The following is a 26,164-nucleotide window of genomic DNA, read 5'->3' on the forward strand; positions in this document are numbered from 1 at the left end:
TTTAATTTTTTTGCCAAGTCATTTTTCCGTAAGATATTGCGAAATAGTGTCGTAAAACTTTTGCTTTTTTAGTGTTGGAAAGTGTGTCTAGATGATCTGGCTACCCATGCGTGATTTTGTTTTTGTCAGATACGACGTAGTTATTGGTATATTGGGTATTTAACTGCGGTTGCCAATTTCTGTTTTTTTTCAATATTTGTAAAAATTTACTACGTAGTAAGGAATTGCCGTATATTATTGATTTTTTTTTCATGTTTATGTGTTAGAAAGTGTGCCTTGATGGTTGGGCTAACATGTGCATGTCTTTTTTTTTTATCTGAGATGCCGTATATTAGAATGTTGGGCATTTTTCCGCGAGTGCCCCTTTTTATTGTTTTGCATTTTTTTGCTTAGTCATGTTACCGTAAGGAATTGGCAAGTAGTGTCGCAAAACTTATATTTTTATAGTGTTGGAAAGTGTTTCTAGATGATCTGGCTACCCATGCCTATTTTTTTTTTAGCCAGATATGGCGTATATATAAGTATGTGTTCGATTTTCCTGTGATTGCCATTTTTTCGTTTTTTCCCATTTCTTTCAAAATTACTACGTACTAAGGAACTATCACAGAGTAATATTTCATTTATATGTTTATTTGTCGGAAAATATGCCTTGATGGTTTGCCTAGCACGTGGCTGAAATTTTTTTTTTCTGAAATGCCGTATATTAGAATGGCCATTTTTCCACGAGTGCCCCTTTTTATTTGTTTTGCATTTTTTTGCTTAGTCATGTTACCGTAAGGAATTGGCAAGTAGTGTCGCAAAACTTATATTTTTATAGTGTTGGAAAGTGTTTCTAGATGATCTGGCTACCCATGCCTATCTTTTTTTCAGCCAGATATGGCGTATATATAGGTATGTGTTCGATTTTCCGGTGATTGCCATTTTTTCGTTTTTTCCCAATTCTTTCAAAATTACTACGTACTAAGGAACTATCACAGAGTAATGATTCCTCTAGATGTTTATTTGTCGGAAAATTTTGTTTACTTTTTTTTTGATTGAATATCATCAAATTTTTTTAGCTAAAATATTGTTTTACATTTTTTTTTTTCGATTTTATTTCCCTTCAAAAAAATTTTTTTGGGTCAGAATTTTAATTTTATAGTCGTAAAATAATCGACAATTATCCAGCAACCCACCATACAATTTTTATGCATATCCAATAATAATTAGATTAGTAAATAACACCTTGTTATTGACATACCCTTCCTACATTTCAAGTGGCAGATTAGGGAGTCTGAGTCAGTGTGGTTGGCGGCCATTTTGTGGACATATCCGAAGCGTAAGCTGCCCTATCTATATATATTCTTGTTCCCTATAGAATTTGTGATATTTTGGTATATTTTTACCTGCATAAATATCATATTATATATTAAATATATGTATTTTTTTACGAAATTTCCAAGTACTCAAAAAATTACCTTTAGATATGGCCCCTGATATAAATGTAATTTACAAAATAATGAAGATTTTTTTACATATTTCTATTTTAGGATAACATATGTTTATTCCCTAAAAAAATTAGCCACTTCCTATTTCATTTGGGTACCCAAAAAAATTCATGAAATTTGGACAATTTTTTTTGGCCAAAAAAAGTTACCCTTTTTTTCTCATTTCAGATCTTCACCTCCATGGGTCTGACTTCATCCAAAATACATCAAGATGTGTCCTAAACATTCAAGAATCAATTCCTAAAAGGATTTGTGTATATATGTATAAACTTTTTTTTTATGAATTTTTATGTCAGGTCTTTTTTTTTTTCTACTTAATTTTTTAAAATATTTATAATAAATAGTTTTTCTGCAGATGAGTAGTATTTATCTTTACAGTTGTTTTAAGCATTCATTGAAGTTTTTTTTGGCAAAAGAAAAAAGGAGGTTACTGCAAAAACTGATTTTTCAAGAATTTTTTTTGGCGTCGGGGTCGTTCGCGTCCGAGTATACCCTTAAAGGGGTGTCCGAGGACCGTACCTATCCAGGGTTAAGGCGCACAACGTCGATAAGGACCAGCTTCATGTTTTCTGGCGATCCAACTCGAAGGCCTGGGTCACTAGGCAGTTCTTTGTGCAATGGGTTAACCAAGTTTTTGGCCCTTCTGTGAAGAAGTATCTTCATGAGCAGAAATTGCCTTTAAAGTGCCTGCTATGCCTTGACAATGCACCCGCTCACCCCCCCCCCCCGGACTTGAAGATGATATCCTCGATGAATTTAAGTTCATAAAGGTGCTGTATCTTCCACCGAATACCACCTCTATCCTCCAGCCCATGGACCAGCAAGTCATCTCTAATTTTAAGAAGCTGTACACCAAGCACTTATTTAAGCAGTGCTTTAATGTCACGCAAAGCACAAACTTAACTTTGCATGAATTTTGGAGGAGCCACTTCAACATCGTGCACTGCTTGAAGATCATAGATCAGGCTTGGGTGGGATTAACTCGACGGACCCTCAATTCTGCCTGGAAGAAGCTGTGGCCTGATGCAGTTTCTCCCCGAGATTTTGAAGGTTTTGACCCCGAACCTGATCCCGGGTGGGTGCAGCGGAAGACGTAGAGGAAATCGTCTCCCTTGGCAAGTCCATGGGTCTGGAGGTCGACGCAGATGACGTTACGGAACTCGTCGCCGAACATCACGACGAACTTACCACAGAGGAGCTCAAGGAACTCCATGCTATGTCTGAGCACATGAGTGATGACGAGGAAGGGATCGAGGAGGTAGAACATGTGTTAGGTTCGGCGCATATAAAAGAGGTGTTGGGAAAATATCAAGACGTGGTCGACTTCATCGACAAATACCACCCCAAAAAATTGCAGGTTTGTCGTGTAGTTGCGCAGTTCGATGATGTTTGCCTAACTCACTTTCGAAACATTCTGAAAAGCCGTACCAAGCAACTATCTATCGATAATTTCTTTAAAAAACTACGAAGCGAACTCGTGATGAAGAGGATGTAAGTAATTCAAAGAAAACGGCAAAGAGTGAAGCGGAAGAAAGTGAAACAAAGAAAACAGAAAAGAGTGAAGCAAAAGAAATTCAATCAATTTTAAGTGTAGAGAGTGAAAGTGATTAAAATTAATCATCATAAAGAAAAAAAGAAAATGTAAAAAAAAATATAAAATATAAAAATAAAAAAAAAATAAGCTAAGTTATGTTAAAGTTCACTTAGTGTAAGTTAGAATAAGTTACGGTAGTGTACGTTTATCGTAGTTAACCTCTCTACCTCCTCGCCGCCCGTCCGTCTCCTCTCTGCGTAGCAAGACCAACAACACCTGCGCTGGAGTTTCTAAGGTAAAGTGACGCTAAAAACCCGTTTCTCATTTATCATTTTTTGCTAATTCTTCTTTTTTACATGTCTATTATCTAATTTAGTGTGCATTATTCTCATGGGAAATTATGTGTAGTAGTTTATTAAGAAGTTATCATAGGTTTTTGGGCTCAACCACGGATTAATCCTATTTCAATGTATTCTTATGGGAAAATGCGTTTCGACATCCGAACATTTTCTACATCCGAAGTTGGTTCTGGAACGGATTAAATTCATATGTAGAGGTACCACTGCATATATATATATATATATATATATATATATATATATATATATATATATATATATATATATATATATATATATATGTATATACTGTACTTTGTGGTGGCGGCGGGTAGTATCATAAAATCCGTCGTCTAGTGCTACGATGAACAGTGGACTGTTTTTGGGACCTAACAGTGTATCGGGTGAATAGGTACTCGTACCTTCTAGTGCAAAACATTACGATGATTATTAGACTGTTCTATACAGGTGCATAATCTAACCAATAACACCAGTGCCGTGTGGACGTTTGCACCACAGTGTTCACGCATATCTGAAACCTGAGCAAGTCAGACAGATTTTGGTCTCACACATCTTTTGGTCTCACACATCTACAACGAGTAGCATTATTCCAATAATGAAAATTACATGTATTCTTCTTTTACACATCAATATATGAACCCCGATGTGATTGATTGCTGGATCAGATTCTTATTTTAGCATCCACATTTAATAACTTAATTGCAAAATAAATACAAAAATTTATATGCGTCTTAATTTTTACTCCTCAGTTGCTTTTAAATAAAGCATGCTAGTTTTATTTTTATCCTTATAGATAAAAATTACTTGAGCCAAGTACAGATTTCTAAGGTAACCAAAGGTAACCTCTAAAGTTTCCCTTTTGTTCCTACAGAAATACAAAACTTGAATCCTTACTCTCAAAGTCGACACTTTCCCTGTAGGAGGCAGGAAGCACTAAGCCTGTTCCAGGCTTAGTGGAAATGACAGTTAACTGGAATTTCATACATAGAGCTAGGAGACCAGGTAAGGAATCCATTCAAGGTAAAAGACACACACACACAAACCCACAGATATAGTACCTTCAAGTAATTTCTCTGGTATGCTTTCATCAGGGCAACGTGGCCGAGCCCAAAAAATGGATTTTGAGCGAAGCAAAAAATCTATTTTTGGGGTGAGAGTGCCATGTCGTCCTGATGGACCCACCCTTTTTGCTGACCCCACCCGAAACTACTCTATCTGCGGCTATGCCTGCTTAAAGACAAGTAAAAGGAATGGCGGCCGGTAGTAGTATGGATAGGAGGTCCACCGGGGTACCTAGAACGGGACCTCTTTTCTTTCGCCACTCTTCCCCCTTACATCAGAGTTAAATCTATTCGGGGTGAAGATTGCTATGTGTCGTATCTAAAAAATACGTCCCTGATCCCTAGCGATATCCTAGGTCGGATACTCGCACCAGGAGTTAGAATCCTGGAGACCTTCGGTTTATTTCTCTGGGAGTATCACTGTAACAAATATCCCTTAGAAAGGCTACCTAAAGGAACCTTCCATCAGGATGACATGGCACTCTCACCCAAAAATAGATTTTTCGCTTTGCTCAAAATCCGTTTTATCGGCAGTGAATAGCCTAACTTTCGGTAACAAGACAGTAATAGTTTCTGTCACATATTTTAAACAGTATAGATTTCCTTTACAAATATTTGTTTTGCATAGTAAACGGTATATAAAAACATCTCTCTCTCTCTCTCTCTCTCTCTCTCTCTCTCTCTCTCTCTCTCTCTCTCTCTCTCTCTCTCTCTCTCTCTCTCTCTCTCTCTCTCTCTCCAAATAAACTTTTAATTTACATTTAGCAACCTGAGTTTAAGAATGAAATTAACATGACTATTGTTAGTTGTGGTGAGCAATTCCTCGCTGCAAGTGGTACAAGAAACGAACAAACACACACACACACTCTGTGTGTGTGTGTGTGTGTGTTATACAATACTTGCATAAAGAGGAAGAAAAAGTCTCAATCAAATACGACACAATAAAAATGATATTTTCATAATAGAATAAATTTTTTTATATACTTACCTGCTGGTTATATAAGAATGGCTAAAGTCCCTGGACGCCCCGGCAGAAAATTCAAAATCCCGCGCGGATTACCGCAGATATGCCAGGTGTACACTAGCGCCCTTGCGGTACTACAGGTAGAACTATACCAAACCACTTCAGATTTTCCATGCCCCATGGTCTCTAGAGGGGAGGAGGGTGGGTTTTTAACTTAAATAACCAGCGGGTAAGTATATTCAAAAATTTATTTTATTATGAAAATATAATTTTTAAATATAAAACTTACCCGCTGGTTATATAAGAATGGCTGATTGACACCATTGGTGGCGGGTCAGAGACATCTACATAAGTGGAAATTCACTTAAGAGTTACATAAACAACTTGAGAGGTTCTCACCTGATAAGGAAGCTGACAGCAATGCTCTGCCTCATTTTGTCTGCTATCCTTAGGAGATCCAGCAGTCCACCCAGGGGGCTGATGATCTCTAGGAGCTGTCAAACGGTTCAATAACCTACAATATGACAGGACCTCAACTAATACCCTTGTTCCGGGTGCTCTCTAGGAACAAAATGACCACCTGACTAGATCAAAGATTGCGGAAGATTGCCGACCAATCTTCACGTACAATCATAAAAAACATATATAACAGTTCCAAGAGAAGTTACAGGGGTAATAAGAATTTAAGGAAATGTAGTGGTGGATGTTTCACCTACTACTGCACTCGTTGTTACGAGTGATCCCAAAACGTAGACGTCCTCATAAAGAGACTGGATACGGTATAAGTAATGCAAGGCGAATACAGGATTACCCCTTCACAAGGCTGTATACCCGATGCTTTGCAGAGAACAGTTTAGTTTAAAAGCTACAGAAGCTCCCACAGCTCTAACTTCATGAGTCTTTACTCTTACGACATCTTATGATCTATCACACAACAGTGTGAAAGAACCTTTGTAATTAAAGTCTATACGAGATGATAGAGCGTTTTAGACATAGATAGCACAGGCTTCTTGACAGTGCACCAAAGAGTCATGAATAGACTCCTAACTTCTTTGGTCCTGTCCTGATAAAACTTCATCGTTTTAACCGGGCAAAAAAGATTTAAGCCATGGATGAGAAGGACGTTTGTTAATGACCAAGAATCTAGGTTGCAAGGCGCCTGTGGCTTAACCATTGTGAAGTCCATGTTCTTGCTAAAAAAGTGAACCTCACTGACTCTCAACTATGGTAGACTTACTCAGAAGGTCTCCAAAGTTAGGCCTTAAAAAAGAAACCAAGTGTAAAGGCTCGAATCTGTCACTACCGCGAAATTCCAGAAACGACCCCTAAATTTCAGGCTGGCGAATCTTGCAGACGCTTCCAAGTCATCTCAAATTATCTGAGAAGATCTATAAGGTCTTTATTTGATAGATCCAATCTTCTGCGTCTGAAGACAGCTGCCTGCATACTCCTGTACCCTTTGATGGTCGAGGAGGAAAAAATGTGTTTTCTTCTAAGGTCTAAGAAGAAATAGGCCACTTGTCCTAGAGTTACCAAATGGAGAGCCGGCTTTAGCTCTACACCACTCCATAAAACATCCTATTTGGGTTGCATAACCTTGAGGCAAAGGTCCTTTGTACAAGTGATAACCTCAGCTGTCTCCTTCGAACAACCTTCTAGATCTTAGGGGTTTTCCGAAATACTGGAGGCAGCTAGACCTAAAGCTTGATGGTTTAAAATAAAGCGTTAGTGATCCTGACACAGGGAAACGGACTGATGACATGCTTCCAGCATGCACCCAGCATGGTCCCAGCATGATTCCAGTATGGTTCCAGCCTGCTGTATATGCTCAACATGTCGTGAGAGAGAGAGTCAAGATCTAGACCTCCCAAAACGCATCCAGATCGGTCGCAAGAAACCGATATTGAAGCTAGGCTTGCTGAAAAGAAGCATCAACAACGTGAACCTCATGCTGTGAGGTTAAGACCTGATCGTGTGTAACCAACAAATGTTCAACATACTTAAAGCCAAAGCTTGACGCGAGGAAGCGTTAGCTGTGAGGCCAGAGAGATGCGAAGGAGAGACAACAGTCTGTCCATACTGCTGTGAGCAAGAGACTTGACTGTATGCGTCTAGCATGCGACTATAATGTTGCATGTGCTTGCATTACCGTAAGGTGCCAGCGTGCTGTATGCGTTCACCTTGTCGAGTGGATACAGCGCTCTGTGTGTCTCGCCTGTTGTAAATCTACAGCGTGCTACAAGGAGGCAACAGCATCATGTCCGGTCAGTGGCACAAAGGAGCAACTGTTAGTCTATCATGACGCGGGAAAACCTGACTGACCTTATACAGTATATGTCCAGGCTGGCACATGCACCTATGTTGCTTAGGGATTTAAGATTGACCTGTTTGCCGAGAGTTGCCCGTGTGTAGCATGCGTCCGCATGAGTGGTAGTCGCATGTCCCGCAGACCGCGAAGATGGGACAACTTGTTGAAAGGATTAACTTTGACTGTCAGCGTCCAACATACGACCAGACTGGCGTCTGCGTCTGTGACTGCGTGTGCGTCTGCGCTGCTACAAGCGTCTGCTCTAACGCTTCCCGTAACACGAGCATATATCTGCGAGGAAGCGTTGCTGAGCATCGGAGAACTACGCTGTCTGAAACTAACGGAAAACCATCCCCTAAAAAGAGATGAAATTGACCTCTTTTAGCTCTGACCAAACCTACACTCGCGGAGCAGCGTGTGCGCCAACTCAAGCGTGTGCGCCAACTCAAGCATGTGCGCCAACTCGAGCGTAAGCGAAGGCTATGAGAAATCATCAACCGCAGTCCCGTGAGCGACCTGGGAGAGTCCTTATGACATTTCCAGCGCGCCTTGTGCGCGACCTGAACGTATCCAATGCTGTGAGATACCGTCAACAGTAGTCGCTAGACCCCAGAAGAAAGTACTAGACATTTCCCCAAACTGGGGAAGGAGAAGAAGTGTGAACAGAAGCAAACTGAGCACCTATTCTCTCGAAGAATTATGTGTCTTACCCGATTTTGGTGCTGACACGTCGCCTTTTTTCAACAGAAAAAACTTCCGGCGAACTTCAGTTACTGCGGGATAAGTTACTAGAAAACATATGACTACTGAAAGGTCTTGGACGTATTGATTGGTGACTACCAAGTCTAGCTTTTGCGTCCTTCGACGAGGACAAACTTTTTTCTTCCCTGAATGTGCTTCAGATTCCAGAGGAAGAGCCAGGATTATATGAGAATTATCTGACTTCCGCTTCTCTCGTGGAAGAAAACACACACTCAATTGCTTCCTGTTTAAGCATCGCAACACACCTGCTGCGAGAGTAAGTTCTGTTCGCGTGCATACATGACGCGTAACTTCCTAGCCTAGTAGACTGAGAGAACGTAAAACGTCATCCTCGTCAGGGAACTGCGTGCTATTACGCAGAAAAAAATTACAAGATCCATGATACTATAGCGATGACGAACTGATCGCTTCAAGACATTCCAACTTCGGTCTTTTCCAGATACTATGTTACATGGTTGTGACGTCATAGTTCGACAATCGTAGGTGAAGAAAAGAGCTTTACTTCATCATTCCAAAGCGGAGAGGGAACGTCTTGGACTGCATCAATAGGATCGCTCGGCGGAACATACGTTTAACACACAAGGTATGCAGTGTACCTCAGTCTACCGACCTTACTTCTCCCCGGGGTTGGAACGTAAGGAAGAGGTGTAAGGCTAGGAGTAAGACGAACACGAACAAACACCTCCTCCAGTGCACTGTGCTATGTTTACGAGTCACTAAACAAGAGCGTTTTAAAACATAATACATTAAATCATAAAAGATCTGCCCGTGGTGGAAGATATACTCTTACACTCTATTCTCATAAAGGCTTTAATGCATTTTCTACTGTTGCAGCTGCAGGCGCTGCATCAACCTCTACAGTAAGGTTCGCTATTTCTCTGAAAAAGATTAAATGTTAATTTATCTATTTATTTATTTCCTTATCAACTTACTGAACCATCTTTCCCTATAGGAGCCCCTTGAGTTAAAGCATCTTGCTTTCTCAACTAGGGTTGTAGCCTGGCTAGTAATAAAAATAGAAAAAATAGAGACACCATCAACTCAACTAGCGAAAACTCTGAAGTCGGAACGAGGAGCAGCAGGTATAAAATAAAAGGGGAACTCTTCAGAAAAATTCTCATGAGTTTCTGAAAGTTATTCCCTTCCTCCTACAATACTCTATCCGAGGAAGAGAAGTCTAGATTCTTAGGAATCCACTCCTTAGGATTCTGAATTCAGACCTCAATGCTTAGAGGTTTTAATTCTAGTTCTCTCAACCAAGAGTTAGCCCAGCAGGCCTTGGTCCGAGAATATAATACCTTTCTAGTTAAGATTTATTTCTTAATATAGCGCCTGGAGCAAGAATAACCCAACGCTAGACGATCATGGTTAGGCAGACATCAAAGTTTATTGTCATAGGTAGCGAAGCGTCCACACTGACGCTGAAGCTTTCACACTGGCACTGAAGCGTCCACACTGACGCTGAAGCGTCCACACTGACACTGAAGCATCCACACTGACGCTGAAGTGTCCACACTAACGCTGAAACGCCTACACTGGCGCTGAAGCGTCCACACTGACGGTCCGTTCCGTTGACGTTCCGCTTCCGTTGCCGCACCGTTCCGCTGACGCTTCGCCGGCTCTGCTGCCTGTCATGTCACTTGGTAGCATGCTCTGCTGCCTGGCGAACGTCGGCGCGCTTGAATAGACTGATACTAGGTGCTATGAGCGGTCGGTTTGCGTTGAGCATGTAATCGAAGTGATCCATCCACTTCCTCCCACCGTTGAACATTGCGGCTGGTAGGCCGCCTGTGCGACAACGAGTCATCACCATTAAAGACACGTTGCCTGTGCAATCGTGTCAAGACCGGAATCGTGACACCCAACCGCACTGTCAACGGCAGGCTGATAAGACTGCATAAACGACGATAATTGCTATTTCAAGCCTAACAGCAAAGATCAGAATCAACCTTAGGCAAAATGTATTCAGCATTATCTTCGTCGATCCCTAGCGCTTGCCACTGTCGGGAGACGACACCCATCAGGTGGAGGCGGCGGCACTAGGTCCGCCCCGCATGAAACGTAAATATGCAGAACGAATCTAATTTTGTTTTCAGCTTAGCGCCTGAAGCGCGTGAATAATGTTTGAAAACACTAATACCTCTCTTTATCTATAGTGAGGGTGAGCGCTCTGGGGATCGACAGATAACGCTCGAGAGGACTTCTGTTCGGGTCTTAAAAGACTGTAACGCCTGGCTACCCTCTCGATTCCTTTCACCGTTCGACTTAACTTCTCCCCTGGGTCCGGGAGCTTGACAGAGGTCTAAGGCTAGGATAACGACAGGTCCGAATAGAAGCACTCTCCACTGAATAAGATTCACTGCATAATTTAGCACTAAAAAATTTGCACTTTACTCTTTGGTAAAAAGATAGTTTCACAATTATTTGAAAACCAAAGTACAGTGAACCCTCGTTTATCGCGGTAGATAGGTTCCAGTCGCGGCCGCGATAGGTGAAAATCCGCGAAGTAGTGACACCATATTTACCTATTTATTCAACATGTATATTCAGACTTTTAAAACCTTCCCTTGTACGTAGTACTGTTAACAAACTACCCTTTAATGTACAGAACACTTAATACATGTACTACAGTACCCTAAACTAAAACAGGCACAAATATTAAAGGTGATTTTATATCATGCATTTCCTAAACATGCTAAAAAGCACGATAAAAAATGGCAACCAATGTTTTGTTTACATTTATCTCTGATCATAATGTAGAAACAAACTGGAGGTAGAGCTTTGCTTATTACCCAGACATATTTCCCATACTTTTCCCTTAGAACTACATCACATCTTCCTACTTTACATATATAGATATATATATATATATATATATATATATATATATATATATATATATATATATATATATATATATGTATATATATATATATATATATATATATATGTGTGTGTGTGTGTGTGTGTATATATATATATATATATATTTATATGTATACACATATACATACCTACATATATACATAAATACATGCATACATATATATATATATATATATTACTGTATATATAAGGGTTATGGAAAAAATCCGCGAAGTGGTGAATCCGCGATGGTCGAACCGCGAAGTAGCGAGGGTTCACTGTATACGTTCTCTCAAACAAAATGAACTCTTAGAGAGAGACTTACAATTCTGTCAATGGTTTGAATGGGAATGAAAAGTCACTGAATCCCATAGAAATGCAACCAAATATTAAATATCAAATATTACCTTAATAGATATAATATTTATAAATTAAAATAAACCCTCAAATTAAGGGATTCCAATAAAAGACGAATCATCACTTGTATTCATTGGAACATTTACAATTAATATACTAACAATTTTAGTATTCCAAAAACCACTAAGGACACAATGATACATAGAATCGGGCGCTACATCGATTGTAAAGAATACTGCATCGTATAAACATTAACTGAACTGTAACTTCCTTTAATCTCTGACTAAGGAAAAATACTGAAAGGACCAGTTAATTGCAAAATAAAATGTTCCTTTTATATAGTACAACTTAAAAACTTGAGAAGTAAGAAGAATGTACTATTTATAAAAATCGCTACAAAATATTGTAATACTGTAACGATACTGACAACTGCGTAACAAAAATGAACAGAACGCTAGTTAATCTTTGCAAACAGATAAAAGATTATCTAAAGAAAAAACTATTAAAAGGATAAAATTTTCTCAAAATAATAATCCTTTAATTTAATCTATAACTTAATACTTCAAAAGAAAGTATTCACTTATCATTCTTGTAAAAAAGCAAGACAGAATTTAGGCTACGGATAAGGCTGTGACGTCATCAATGGACGAAATGTTTACATCCCTCCCTTATGCTTTCGTGAGGTTTAAAATAGGTTGAAAAACCTACTAATTCTACCTTTTAAGTTATAAATACGTGATCACAGATCAAATAAAACAAATAAGCGAAAGCCCAAACTCAAAAAACGTTAGTACATCACCAAATACTCAAAAATCGTTAGTACATCACCAAATAACGTCCAAACAGAGTAAGAAAACGAGAGAGAATTTCCAATAGTACAGCCAGCTATAGCGGCAGAGAAAATCTGAAGTGGTTTGGTATAGTTCTACCTGTAGTACCGTGAGGGCGCTAGTGTACACCTGGCATATCTGCTATAAGACGCGCGAGATTTTGAATTTTCTGCCGGGGCGTCCAGGGACTTTAGCCATTCTTATATAACCAGCGGGTAAGTTTTATATTTAAAAATTTATACTGTGTATAAATCCTTGTTAGCAGAACACCACAGGATTTGCAATGCTTGCTTACCAGAATGCATGAAATATCACACGAGGTTGGGCTGAAAATAAATAGAAGAAAGACAGAGATGATGAGAACGGAGTATGGCAATGGAAGATGAAATATCATTGGAAGGAGACAGGATTAATGAGGTAAAATCATTTAAGTACTTAGGAACTATGATCTCCTATACAGGGTCTTTATAATTAGTTTAGTGAAAGATTGAAAAAAGCAAATCAGACAATTGCTGGGTTAAGTAAAATTTGAAACCAAATCATCTGAAATTATATATAAAAATCAGACTATATATCAGTTTAGTGAGATCGGTATTACTCTATGGACATGAGTCATGGTATGACAATGAAACAATCTCCAATAGATTTAGTAGACTTGAGAATAAATCCCTCAGAAAGATATTAGGAGTTAAATTGTAGGACAGGAATAGAAATGAAACTATAAGAGAGATTACTCAAGTGCTGTATGTGGATGAGATCATGATGAGGGGTAGAATGGAAATGGTTTGGGCATGCTCTTTGCAATCCGCAAGAGAGTTCACCAAACGTTCAGCTGGGCTCCACAAGGCACTAGAAGAGTTAGAAGACCCAGCCTTACATGGCTGAGGACTATGATGTGCGAAGTAGGAGAAGATGAATGGAAAAGTCTTGAATTAAAAGCTCAAGATAGAGACAACTGGGGAAATCTAACCGAGGCCCTTAGAGTCAATAGGCGTAGGAGATGATGATGATGATGATAAATCCATTTCAATCGTAACTTAAAGTATGGCATCCGATTTTGACAGCAAACCACTATCTTTTAGGAAACATCATTTTATTCTAAAAAATTGCTACTATTTAAAGTTAATTGTGCTTTAAGAAAACCTTTATGTACAATTGTTTTAAATTTTGGGTGTGTTTTAGCAATGCTGATTTCTTTTTGTTTTACTTTTGGCTGTGATCAGATCAGCTGATGTCTAGCTGCCGCTCTCAAAAATATCTGCATACAAATATTCTCTCTCTCTCTCTCTCTCTCTCTCTCTCTCTCTCTCTCTCTCTCTCTCTCTCTCTCTCTCTCTCTCTCTCTCTCTCTCTCTCTCTCTCTCTCTTTCCTTTGTTTCTTCACAAAGTTTTAGTTATATAAAAAAATCAATCATGAATCAAATTATCCTTAATCTCGCCAATCTCACACCATCTCTGTCATATCGAACGATATAGCGGTAACCCGATTGTTCGCTGACTTTAAAAACCAGCCTATCACTTCTCTTTTTTTTTTGCAGATGGTTCCATAATTGAGGTGGGTAGAAGTTGACTTATAACTGAAGTTAGGCAAACACAGGGAAAAATCAATTGGAGTCACATTAACTAAGTCAGAATATTTTTCTGCACACACTTTCCTCAGTGCAAGACCGAACATAGGTAGTAGGTTAGCCAAGGCACCAGCCACCCACTGAAATCTTGCCATCAGAGAGGCATTGGGTCCTTTGTCTGGCCAGATAGTACCACTTTGGATCCCTCTCTGGTTACAGCTCATTTTTCGTTTGCCTACACATACAGTATACCGAATGATCTGGCCTATTGTTTACACATTCTTCTCTTTCATCATACACCTGACAACACTAACATAACCAAAATATGATGATCTGCCAACACATTTATTCATTCTAAAAGAAAAAGCAAAAGATTAAAAGTCAGTTTATGAGGTAGCAGTGAACTATGCCTATACTGTCCTACAACCAATATCAAAGTGAGTGCTCCGTTGATTGTTGGGCGAGCGGGGCCTACCCTACTATTCTCAGCAACTACTACCAGCTTGTTAAAAGTTTTAATGGGCATTTCGAGCTTTGCAAAAATCATAGTTCTATTAAAGAATAATGGTTTGCACACATAAGGAACAAATACACAATCAAAATTTTTTACCTTGATAGCTGCTTCAATATCTAGAGGCTCTTCATCATCACTGCAAGAGGGTGATTTATCTTTTTCCAATTTTGAATCAATCTCTTCACTCCCTTCACCTTCTTTACAAGCCATTTCTGCATTTTCTGACTGCAATTCAGCTATATTTTCTGGAATACATATCAGCTACAATAAATTTAATTTAATAGTATGAAATAACAATTTCTTTTGATAAATTTATTATTTCCATACTTAATAGAGATTCATGGACTATTCCTGCTAATATTAAAGATATTCAACTATTATTCTATAAATATGAAAAATCTGGAAGTAATTTGTACAAAGGTCTCCATCGCCTTCCTTGAGTTCTCCTTGGATCAGTCCTCGGTCCTCATAATATGTCCCACTGACCCCAAACAGAGCTCCAGCCACAAAGTAGCCTGCATGGCATACTTCGTTACCTTCTCCTGGTTTAGGATCTATGAGGCAGAAAACGAGACCTGCAGACCCGACAGCCTCTCAAAGGGGATCCCCTGGGTCAGTTCCTCTAATTATCAAGTGATGTACAGTAATACTGTACCTTAACATTGGATCATAATGCATTAAAGGACCTAGCTTGTATGTCAATGTACACATAAGTCAATTTTTCCCATTTAAAACAACTGAGAAAAAAATTAATCCATTCCTACCATCTTAAAAACACCCAAATCAATGATATAACAATGGAAAAACATGCTTTTAATTGCTTCAATACTTAACATACACTCACAAAATGATACTGTACTAAATATACAGTTCCATATGTACTGTACTATTATAGTTACCCCTATTATAGATTACAGCTACATTTTCTGTTGTCCGAACCCATTTTCTTCAACTTTGTGATGGGTAACTATTTTATTCTCAGCCTGGCTGGCAAATCTCTTTTCTAAAAATGAAATATTTTTCGTAAAGTGAGTCATAGAAATATTTACATCTCGTTTCGTCGCTTGAAAATTTCGTAAGCAGAGTTTTTTGTGAAGAGAGGTATGACTTTACTCTTTAGTGGGAGACTGTATTACAGCAAATCTCCTTAGCAATCGCTGTCCAGCAAGAGACCAGTTGCTGATGATTGATCGCATGCACCAACTACCGACAGGCAAGATTGAGAAATATTTTCAATCTTGTCAGACGGGTAACTACATGCATAAGTCCAGCTATGAACCAGTAACACAGACCGCTGTGGAGGAACGAACTTCACAGACGCAGCCCGAATGATTCGTTGTATCCAGAACTCGATTGAAGAACATTGACAAACGTTCACAATCAAGACCTCTTTCTTCCTATGACCAAGATCCCATAGAAACGACGAATACGTTTTGTATTTCTTCGTTTCTGATCTGCAAAACTGGCATAAGTTCCAAATATTCCTTCCCAGGTAATACATTCGTTGAAAGGAACTTTCTGAGTCAGTATTTTCATTACCAAGACGTCCAATCCATATGTTCAGAAGGAGCTGCCTGGAATGAAGGAATAGTCTACTTGAGGGTAGACTACCTATGTCTGGTAATGGGAAAATAGGAGGATAATGTATCACCTGACTTCCTGTAAGGGATACAACCATCGAATCTAATGATTCATTAGAATGAAGTTCTAACTGTATGATGGTGAAGTACATAGTTCTTGTTATCTCCAATGAGTGTGCATCCACCCATGAGAGTAACAAATGCAACTGGCGAAGCGAACTGCCTTTGTCGGTAGAAATTACAACATTATTGCCCAAAGAAATTGATCGTCAACTAGTTGTAGCATTGTTAACATGTTTGTGAGCATGTGTGCGCCCACGAAAAGTACATGCACCTAGCGCAGCGATCAAACCTGCATTGGTATCAAGTGTTTGCTTGCCAGCCTTGTGTGCAGAACAAGCATCTCCAAAAGTAAATACTGTACTTACTTGCTATTATTCGTAAATGTAAGCAGAGGCTAACACTATTCCCTTGGAACTAGAGGTTTGCAATAAATAATCTTGCAAGGCTATGTCTCAATAACCTGTTGTGTGAGCACTTCAAAGACCTCTCCATTCCTCAAGGAAAACAACCCCTAGATTGTAACCCTGAAGGATTACATTTCACGAAACTTGGTGTGTAACGAGAATCGTTGTGCCCCAGGGCACAATGATGGTATGCGGTGGCCGAAAGCAATTGGCAGCAAACCATATTTGTGGCAATAACCCTAAGGGTTTTGTCTTGGGTAACGGTCATGCACAATCGAAGGCGTTCGTTTCAGCCTCTTATAATGGGGTGCTAGTTAACCTTCTCAGGGAAGGGAGTTTGCATGCACACCTTGAGGTGTGCTATACTGTACTTAAGTATCAGGTGGGCCCTTCTCCCATGAAGAAGAGAAGTCTCGCATATAAGTGTTTGTTGGCCCCGTACGCAAAGAACAAAACACAAGGCAAGTTTGTCCAGGCTTGCCAGCAAACGCCGGCAAGCACCATCGAACGCTAGCAACCGTTAACGAATGCTAGCGAGCAACGGCCAGCATCAGCGAGTATGGGCGAACACTGGTGAGCGCCGGTCAGCATCAGCAAGTGCAGGCAAATGCTGGCGAGAGAGTTGACTCATACCTGTAAGAAGAGGTACAAGTAATGTAAGTAATACTAAAGTGAGCAACCTGGGTTGATCATCAGGCAGAAGAGCTTACCCATCCACCTCACTAGAGCTCAGTGGATGAGTGCGCAACACTGCGTATGACTTCTCTGTGAAACTAAGGTCTTTGCGAAGTACTCATGCTCATCATAACCCCCTCTAGCAAGTAGCCTATGTCATACCCTTGGAAGGGAATGAAAAAGGTAGTGCTGGACTTGAGAAACAGTAGTTTCTCCCTTGTAAGAGATTGAAGCCATGAGACGCAGGTCCTGAAGGGCATGGTCTCATAAAGATCCATGAGCTTTGTTGTGCCCAATAGGAACAATGTAGGCAATAACCTTGAAGAGTTATAGTATAACCTACAACCAGTTGCTTCCTCATAAGTGGTTGAAACCATGAAAAGCAGGTCCCACCTGGACTCACAAAGCTCCATGAGCTTTATTGTGCCCCAAAGGCACAATGTAGGTAATAACCCTGAAGAGTTACCTGTGTAGCCTACGAGCAGTTTCTCGTAAAAGATTGAAGCCATGAGGGCGCATCAAAACTCCATGAGCTTTGTTGTGTCCAACACCCACGATGTCGGCACTAACCATCAAGTTATAGCCTATGAGACTAATTGAATGGAGAAGCAGTGACTGTAAGCAGTCAGCAGGCATCATCATCTGCGACAAAAAATGTAAAGAGATACTGCTCGTGAGACTCAGTTTGTGCCCTAAAGGTATGAAGGTGAGGAGCAAGCAGTCATCTAACTCCTTTGTCGCCATGCTCCGAAGAGCAGGAGCAAGGCATGGACAAAACCAATTACTGCCAGAGGAATTCACTGGGGGGAGAAATCACTCAGGTGAAGGCAGTCTCTCTCGCTGGCGGGGAAGGTGACCAGCCCCTGTTGCCACTGTAGGTAATGCTGGACAGCGGTTGGTTGAGTGTAACTCTCCCTCAGAAGAAAAGGTTTCCCATCACCTGATGGAGGTTATATTCCCCCTCAGAAGAAGTTGTCCAACATCCGGAGGCAGGACCTCCGGGCAGCGCTCTTTACTGTACCTCCCATCAACAAGCTGTGTTCAAATTGAAGGTTGGCATCGAGAACTGCTGGTTTCTGGGTTCACTCCGAATGGATCCTCTCCCGACTGGAAACTCCAAAGGAAACCAATCTGCCACTGGTCTTGTTCCCACACCGGAGCTGCAAAAATGAAGGTAAGCAGAGGAAGAGAGTGCTGCCGTAAACTACAACACACTCAGAAACCATTTCTTAGCAGTGAGACCAGAAAGCCCCAAGGAAGGTAGGAGTAGGAAGAGTGTTCCCCCGGTGGTGGCCACCATTGCTTCGCTAAGGGAAGCAACAGAGTCCACACCTAAGGGAAGTTTGAGTCACCATCTGAAAAAAAAGGAATTTTTTTACCTTTAGACCAGTTACCTTTAACCATAAGCTGAGTTTTAATGGGAAAGCAAGACAGCATCTTAACTCTTATGATTTGAAATAAAAAGTGACGGTTGTTTACTAGTACAGTACTGGTGTGAGCGGAATCATTGGTCTACCCCAGCTAGACCCCTCAGCTAACTAGCGGAGGGTAGTTACAACTTGCAAAGGTTCAACGACTAGTTTCAGCTATTGCCGAAATACTCCCACATAAAGAGCGTAAGGTTTACACATAATGATGGAACAAAATACAGTACAGTAAAAACTCTAGATACGAAATTAATTTGCTCCGGAGTGGCTTTTGTATCATGATTTTTAATCAAATGAGGGCAGTTTTACATGTAAATTACCTAATTCACTCTAAGCCCTACAAAAACACCACACTAAATTTCATAATATAGATACACTGTACTAAGCACAATGAATTTCAACAAAATACTGTACATATGAATCATTCAATACCTAACCTAACTGTCAATACCTGTAAATGAAGTACAGACAGTGATACCTCTACATACGATCTTAATTCGTTCCAGAAACTACTTCGTATGTTAAAACGATCGTATGTTGGAGCAAATATTCCCATAAGAATACATGGTAATTGATTTAATTTGTTCCTCAGCCTAAAAACCCATAATAAATCCTTAATAAATGGCTACACATAATTACACAATACATTAATACAATGCCTGTATAATAAATACATATTACAGTACAAACCAAAAAAAAGAATAATAATAATGAAATAATAAATAAAAAACGGGTTGTAATGTAACACTTTACCTTAACGACAGGCCAGCGCAGGTGTAGGGACTTCTACGCAGGAGGAGACAGAAGATCAGCGAGGAGGTAGGGACGGTGACTTTGTACGATAACGTGTACGATAACTTACACTAACTTACACTACTACGTGAACTTTAACTTAACTTAGCTTATTTTTCTTTTTCATTTTTATAATTTTATATTTTTTTTTACATTTTTTCTTATTCTTAATTTTCATCACTTTCCCTCGATTCGGTATTCCTTTTCTTACTTCACTTTCTTTCTTTTCATCATGATCACTAGACCGTTTTAGTAGAGATTTTTTAAAGAAACTATCGAGTGAAAGTTGCTTTGTACGGCTTTTAAGGATTTTTAAAAAATGCGTTAAGCAAACATCATCGCACTGCACAACAACACAGCAAACCTAAAGTTTCTGTGGGTGATGCTTGTCGACGAAATCAACAACGTGTTGATGATATGCCAACATCTGTTTTATTTCCGCCATACCTAAGATTTCGCCTACCTCCTCGATCTCCTCCGATTCACTCAACTACGCTTGGAACTCATCATGCTGCATGGCTTGCAGCTCCTTGAGTTCCTCGGTGGTGAGCTCTTCGTGATGCTCATCGACGAGTTCGGTGATGTCATCTTCATCCACCTCCAGACCCATGGACTTGCCAAGGGATACAATCTCTTCGACGTCTTCCTCGGTGGCAAGCACAGCTTCATTCTCGGGGCCAAAACCTTCGAAATCTCTGGGAGCAACAGCATCAGGCCAAAGCTTCTTCCAAGCGGAATTCAGGGTCCGACGAGTTACTCCCTCCCAAGCCTGATCAATGATCTTTAAGCAGTGCACGATATTGAAGTGGCTCCTCCAAAATTCACGCAAAGTTAAGTTGGTGCTTTGCGTGACATTAAAGCACTGCTTAAATAAGTGCTTGGTGTACAGCTTCGTAAAATTAGAGATGACTTGCTGGTCCATGGGCTGGAGGATAGGGGTGGTATTCGATGGAAGATACAACACCTTGATGAATTTGTATTCGTCGATGATATCATCTTCGAGTCCGGGGGGGTGAGCGGGTGCATTGTCCAAACAAAGCAAGCACTTCAAAGGCAAATTCCTTTCCTGAAGATACTTCTTGACAGCAGGGCCGAAAACTACGTTTACCCATTCCACAAAGATATGCCTAGTAACCCAAGCCTTAGAATTAGAACGCAATAGAACATGTAGCAGGTCTTTATTAATTCTATGTGCTTTAAATGCCCTAGGCTTAATTTTGCAGTCCCCGATGGCGTTGGCACAAAGTGCAAGGGTCAACCGATCCTTCATTGGCATATGTCCAGGCATTTTCTTCTCTTCAGCAGTAATGTACGTTCGACTAGGCATCTTTTTTCAAAACAGACCTGTTTCATCACAGTTGAAAACCTGCTGCTCTACGTAACCTTCCTCCGCCACGATGCTTTCGAACTTTTTAACAAAGTCTTTAGCAGCCTTAGTGTCCGAACTCGAAGCTTCTCCATGATGAACAACTGAATGAATCCCGGTCCGTTTCCTAAATTTCTCGAACCAACCTCGAGACGCCTTGAATTCCTCCGTCGTAGGATCAGCTTTCAAGTCACTGTAGATAGCGCTGGCCTTCTCACAAATGATCGTTTCCGTGATCGTATCGCCAACAATCTCCTTGTCTTTGATCCATATTAACAAAAGTCATTCCATCTTTTCAAGGGTAGGGCTACGACGTTTAGAAATAATCGTGATCCCCTTCGAAGGTTTCACTGATTTAATGGCTGACTTCTGTTTTATGATCGTCGAGATCGTCGACATATTCCGGCCATATTGTTTAGCCAGATCGCTAACACGTACACCTCGCTCATGCTTTTCTATGATTTCCTGCTTTAATTCTAATGAAAGCATACACTTTCTCTTTTTCTCACCATTGCTACTACTTCCTGAACCGAAACTAAGCTTTCTAGGACCCATGATTACGGACCACAAAACAACACGTGAAAAGGCAAGATAAAAAACTGTTAAAACTGAGCGAATAGAGGACAACCACACGATGCGCACGCGATGAGAGGACTGATCAAGGTGACGTTCGATTGGCGTCCCTCCGATGTGCTGCCGTCTAGCGGCGTCAACAACAAACTACGCTGCACGCTTTCGAGAAAATTCCACGGGTAAGCGTATTGTTTACGTCGTATGTTGGAGCAACACTTCGTATGTTGAGACAGAAATTTGGTCGAATTTTACTTCGTATGTTGGAAAATTCGTATGTTGGGACAATCGTATGTAGAGGTTCCACTGTAGTCATTAGAAAATAACGCAATAATAGATGGAAAACAATCATTGAAAATCTGGAACCTTACCCTTCAAGTGAGGCAATGTCCGAAAGCAAAAGTGGCAGCAGAGGAGGGCAAACGGCAAAAATCATTAATACCTACCGGTAACTTTACAAAACACAATAACAAGCGGCAGAAAACATTAACACTTTACGAAAAACTTGAAATTAAATCCTTTTTTTTTCTTTTTCTCATTTTTAAATCTTTTTTTTTTTACTTACAATTTTGTACTTTCTAAATTTCATCATTTTCTTCATCACTTACACTTTAACGTTTTTTCAGATCCCTTTGACCTTCACCTTGGCCTACTAATGGCCTCTTTGAAAAATAACGATCAAAGGAAGCCTGCTTCTGCAGGCTTTTTAAAATGTTCCTGAAATGAGTGAAGCAAATGTTATAACAGTTACCATCCCCCCAGCTATTCACGCATCAACATTCGCGAAATCACAGATTCACAAGCTTTTCTAAAAAGCATATCGACTAAATCTTCGAGAAAATTTTATATAATTGCGAAATATTTTTCTTTCATTTAAGTAAATAAATAAAAGGTCATGACATATTTTCTCCTTTAATCTCATACTTTATTTACAACTAATTTCATATAAAAACCCCTATTACAAACGCACAATACTACTACACATATCCAGCACATTAGCAATATATTTTTCTTTCATTTTGGGAAATAAATAACAGATCGTAACATGACAAATTCGAAGATAATTTGTATTTTTCCTAACCATACAAACCTTAGCTATTTACATTGGGTTTACCTTTTAGCGCAGCTGAAATGGCGAGCCATTAGAATTTAACGAGGGTGTATTACCCCCGCGCTAGTTGGCGGGGGGGGTAGGGGAGTGGTAGCTAGCTACCCCTCCCCCCCTCACTTTCACTTAGAGGTAGGACTTGTCTTGGGGGACAGGGCTGGCGGGCAAATATGTGTAAATAGCTAAGGTTTGTATGGTTAGGAAAAATACAAATTATCTTCGAATTTGTCATTTGTTCCGTAACCGAAATACAAACCACGCTATTTACATTGGGTGGAAAGTCCCCAGCCATACTGGCTTTGGCTTTACCCGGGGACTCAGAATCCGAGTGAGTCGCACTCGAGAAAAGGAGTCCCTGCACCTCACAAGTTCCTTGCTCCGCAAGGAAACGTGTGGCCTACATAAGCTTGTGTGTGAAGGAAGAAGTGTGACCCGTCCTAGGCAGTTGACCTGGAGTTCCAGAAGGAACTCTGGGGTAGGACGTTCCCAATACCACCTCGTCAGGGTATGGGGGACGCGACAGTATTGACTCAATACTCGGAACACAAGGAAGCATAGTTTACCTACAGAGGTTCGAGGTCAGCTATGCAGAGACCAGGATGCTGCTTCCCCGTAGAGGGGATGATGAAAAAAGAAATAAGGGCCAGACATACTTCTTTTGTTCATGCAGACTAAAACCTGATAACAATGCCCTCAACCTTCTGCTACCTGTCCAAAAAGGAGCTTGAGGTTAGACCAGCTGTTGTGTAGCCACCACAGAGCGATAGAAAACGTATCGAAACTCCTGTGGGTCACGCCCTGCAGGAAGCGGGCTGCGAAGGTCATTAGACGCTTCCAGACTCCAGCTTGTAGCACCTGCGTCACAGAGTAGTATTACTTGAAGGCGAGGGACGTTGCGATGTATCCAACATCGTGCTGTAGGGTGACGTGACGGGGGAGGGTCTGGAGACAGGTCGAGATGAATGTCCTTGAGTCCGAGCTGAAGAGGTATACTGGTGACTCTCCCCCGTGTCCTCCTTGTGCTCCCAAATCGGCTGCAACTGTGGACAAACTGCAGCTGTTCCCAAAGCTAATCTCTCGATTCCTTTACTGGCAAGAAAGAGAAGGTTTTGGGATATCAGAAGACTCTTCACTTCGCCTGGAAGACCCCTGCGGATGACTATCGCAGATGACGCAACCTCCGTCCCGCGACCGTAGCGGGTTGTCTCTTCTTGAGGAGGAGGCGTAGTGTCTCCAGGCATGAAGCCGAAGCGACGCCCCGGTTCGTGAAAGATGTTGCAGTGTGGTTGTTTGAGTAGTCTGTGCCGTGGGAGAAGCTCTCCCGGGAGTTCCGTCAGGGGAAGCAGAGGGTCCAGAAACCGTTCTGCGTATAGTCCCAGTGGAGCTCTCCCATTGAAAGGTTGACAGACAACCTGGTCTTGTTGAGACCCATTCTCCACAGACAAAAAGGAGGGAAGACGCAGGCGTCGAAGTTGTCCCACCATCACCGGAATGCATCTTGCCAGAGTCTCGGGGTCTGAGACTGGAGGGAAGAACAGCGGAAGCTTGAGGTTCCAAGCTGTCGCGATCAGGTCCCCCAGACCAGGACTTGCTGGTTACTCAAGGCCAAAGACCCCCAGGTACACTCTCTCTACGAGGCTCTGCTCGGATAGTCGGAGAGAACATTCCTCTGCCTGGAATGAGAGAGCCGATGGTGGTATTGAGAGCATCTCAATCATCTCGGTATCTCTACTGCAAGATGTGGAGGTGTGAAAATGCGTCCCCTGCTGGTTGGAACACGCCAGAATCATGAAGTCGACGCGCACGGAGCGACTCGGCAGGAGCTGTAGGATCTGTAGGGGGGCCAGACTACGGCCCCTAAGCCTGCCTGAATGATGGAGAGGTATCCTTCAGGTCTTGACCATAGGCCTGGACCGGAACATGCCCCCCCCCCCCCCTTTTTTTTTTGACGAGTCCGAGAACAGCATCAAGAATGTAGGGAAAGGACGAGAATATCCACTCCCATCAAGAGGTTCCATAGGTCAACACCCATTGCAGGTCTAATAGTTCCGCTGGTCCCATAGGGGCCAGGAAGTCCGGTTAATCGTTGCCTGAAACCACCGAAACTTGGACCGGCCCACATGGAACTTACCCTGAGGCGACCGTTCGGAACTATAGACGGGTCAATGAGGAAAGGAGAGCTAGGAAACGTTCCAAGGTAGGGCTGAAAGCTCTGCTTGACCGAGAACAGGTACTGCGACTCTCCTCAGCCTTGCCACAGTCAACTGAAGGGAAGGCTCGGAGGAGGTGGCAACAGAATCTGGCGTCCCCAGGTGGTCACCCATCCAAGTAACGACCAGAACCGACGTTGCTTAACCTCGCTGGACGAACGAGAAGCGGGGTTTCCAACGTGGTAAGGCCGTTGACTCAATATCATGGCCAGATACTCCAGATGTTGAGGCAGAAGAGAGAAGGCTCCTGGCAAAATACCATGAACCCACACTCGTGGTAAGCATCCGGAAGCTTGTCCCGGCGCTGAAGAAGGTCGAACCCGAGCCTACCGGAGTTGACCAGCCCTCCAAAAAGCGAAGGAGGCGGAAACCTGCACCTGAGCGGCCATGAGGAAAGCAGGGAGAGTTCTCTGGGGAAAAAACCTGCGATGCCACGGCGGGATCGCCACACTGCATCATAAGCAGGAGTACCTGCAGTCTAGGCTGAATTCGACGAGCTCCCTGGAAGATGGATGGAATGGGAACTGAAAGTACCCGTCCTTCCGATCCAGGGTTTAAGGAGTCCTGTCACCTCGTTACCAGTCTGATCGATTCTGCTGTTCTACGCTGGACGAAGTTTGTTCGACAAACTTGATCAGGGCTGAGAGGTCGACTACGGAACTCCCGACTCAGATACTTCCTTACAAGAAAGGATCGACTGAAGAAGCCGGGGGTGAAACCGTTGATGATCCCATGGAGGACCTTCTCCTAAGGTATGGATCATTCTGCCCAAAACGGGCAACTCTTGCCGACCCTATGGCATAGAGGTTCAGAGACACTGAATTCGCTGACAGAGACGGCAGGCGCGATATCCTTGGCTGATCACAGAGATCGTGCGGGAATGGGCATCGGGAAACTGTCATCCGGATGAGAAACCTTAAGCATCCTCCCAGCGAGAAACCTGCAAGGGGGGGGGGGTGCCAATCCTAGAGTTCGTGGACTCTGCCGCTCCCTTTAGTACTATGCCCCCCCCCCCGGGGGAGCCTCCCGTGCCATCTGTTCCTGACAGGAGGAAACTGCAATTGGACACCTTGTCTCAGTTGTCGTAGCCGATAACTTAGGCTGACGTGGTTGAAAGAAAAAGGCGCTGGAGCCCTGCAGAGTCTGGAAGAAAGCGCCTTGGAGGAGTGAAAACGGAAGTCGATTCCCTCCGCACAGGCGCTGTCTAAGTCTCTGTCCTTGGGCACAAACAAACTCTTCTCAAGGATGGAAGGGTGTCTGAGGTTGTCGACATCCATGGATGAGACACCCGAAAGGAAGCCCTCGGTCAGCGCGTCCAGATGGTCCAACATCGAGCTTGCCCGCAAGTTAGATACTTAAC

At 41.7% G+C, this 26,164-nt stretch overlaps 1 protein-coding gene across 2 annotated transcripts in view; it reads right to left on the reverse strand.

Moving 5' to 3' along the window:
• Window positions 1-26,164, reverse strand: part of LOC137651290 (THUMP domain-containing protein 1) — a 169,790-nt gene that overhangs the window by 66,333 nt on the left and 77,293 nt on the right. For both annotated transcript variants that reach the window (XM_068384560.1, XM_068384569.1), the window contains exon 3: window positions 14,706-14,854. In XM_068384560.1, the coding sequence (XP_068240661.1) occupies window positions 14,706-14,854 (149 nt within the window). The remainder of the gene's footprint in view (window positions 1-14,705; window positions 14,855-26,164) is intronic.

This window comes from Palaemon carinicauda, chromosome 1 (assembly GCF_036898095.1).
Source record: "Palaemon carinicauda isolate YSFRI2023 chromosome 1, ASM3689809v2, whole genome shotgun sequence".
NCBI classification, from domain to species: domain Eukaryota; kingdom Metazoa; phylum Arthropoda; class Malacostraca; order Decapoda; family Palaemonidae; genus Palaemon; species Palaemon carinicauda.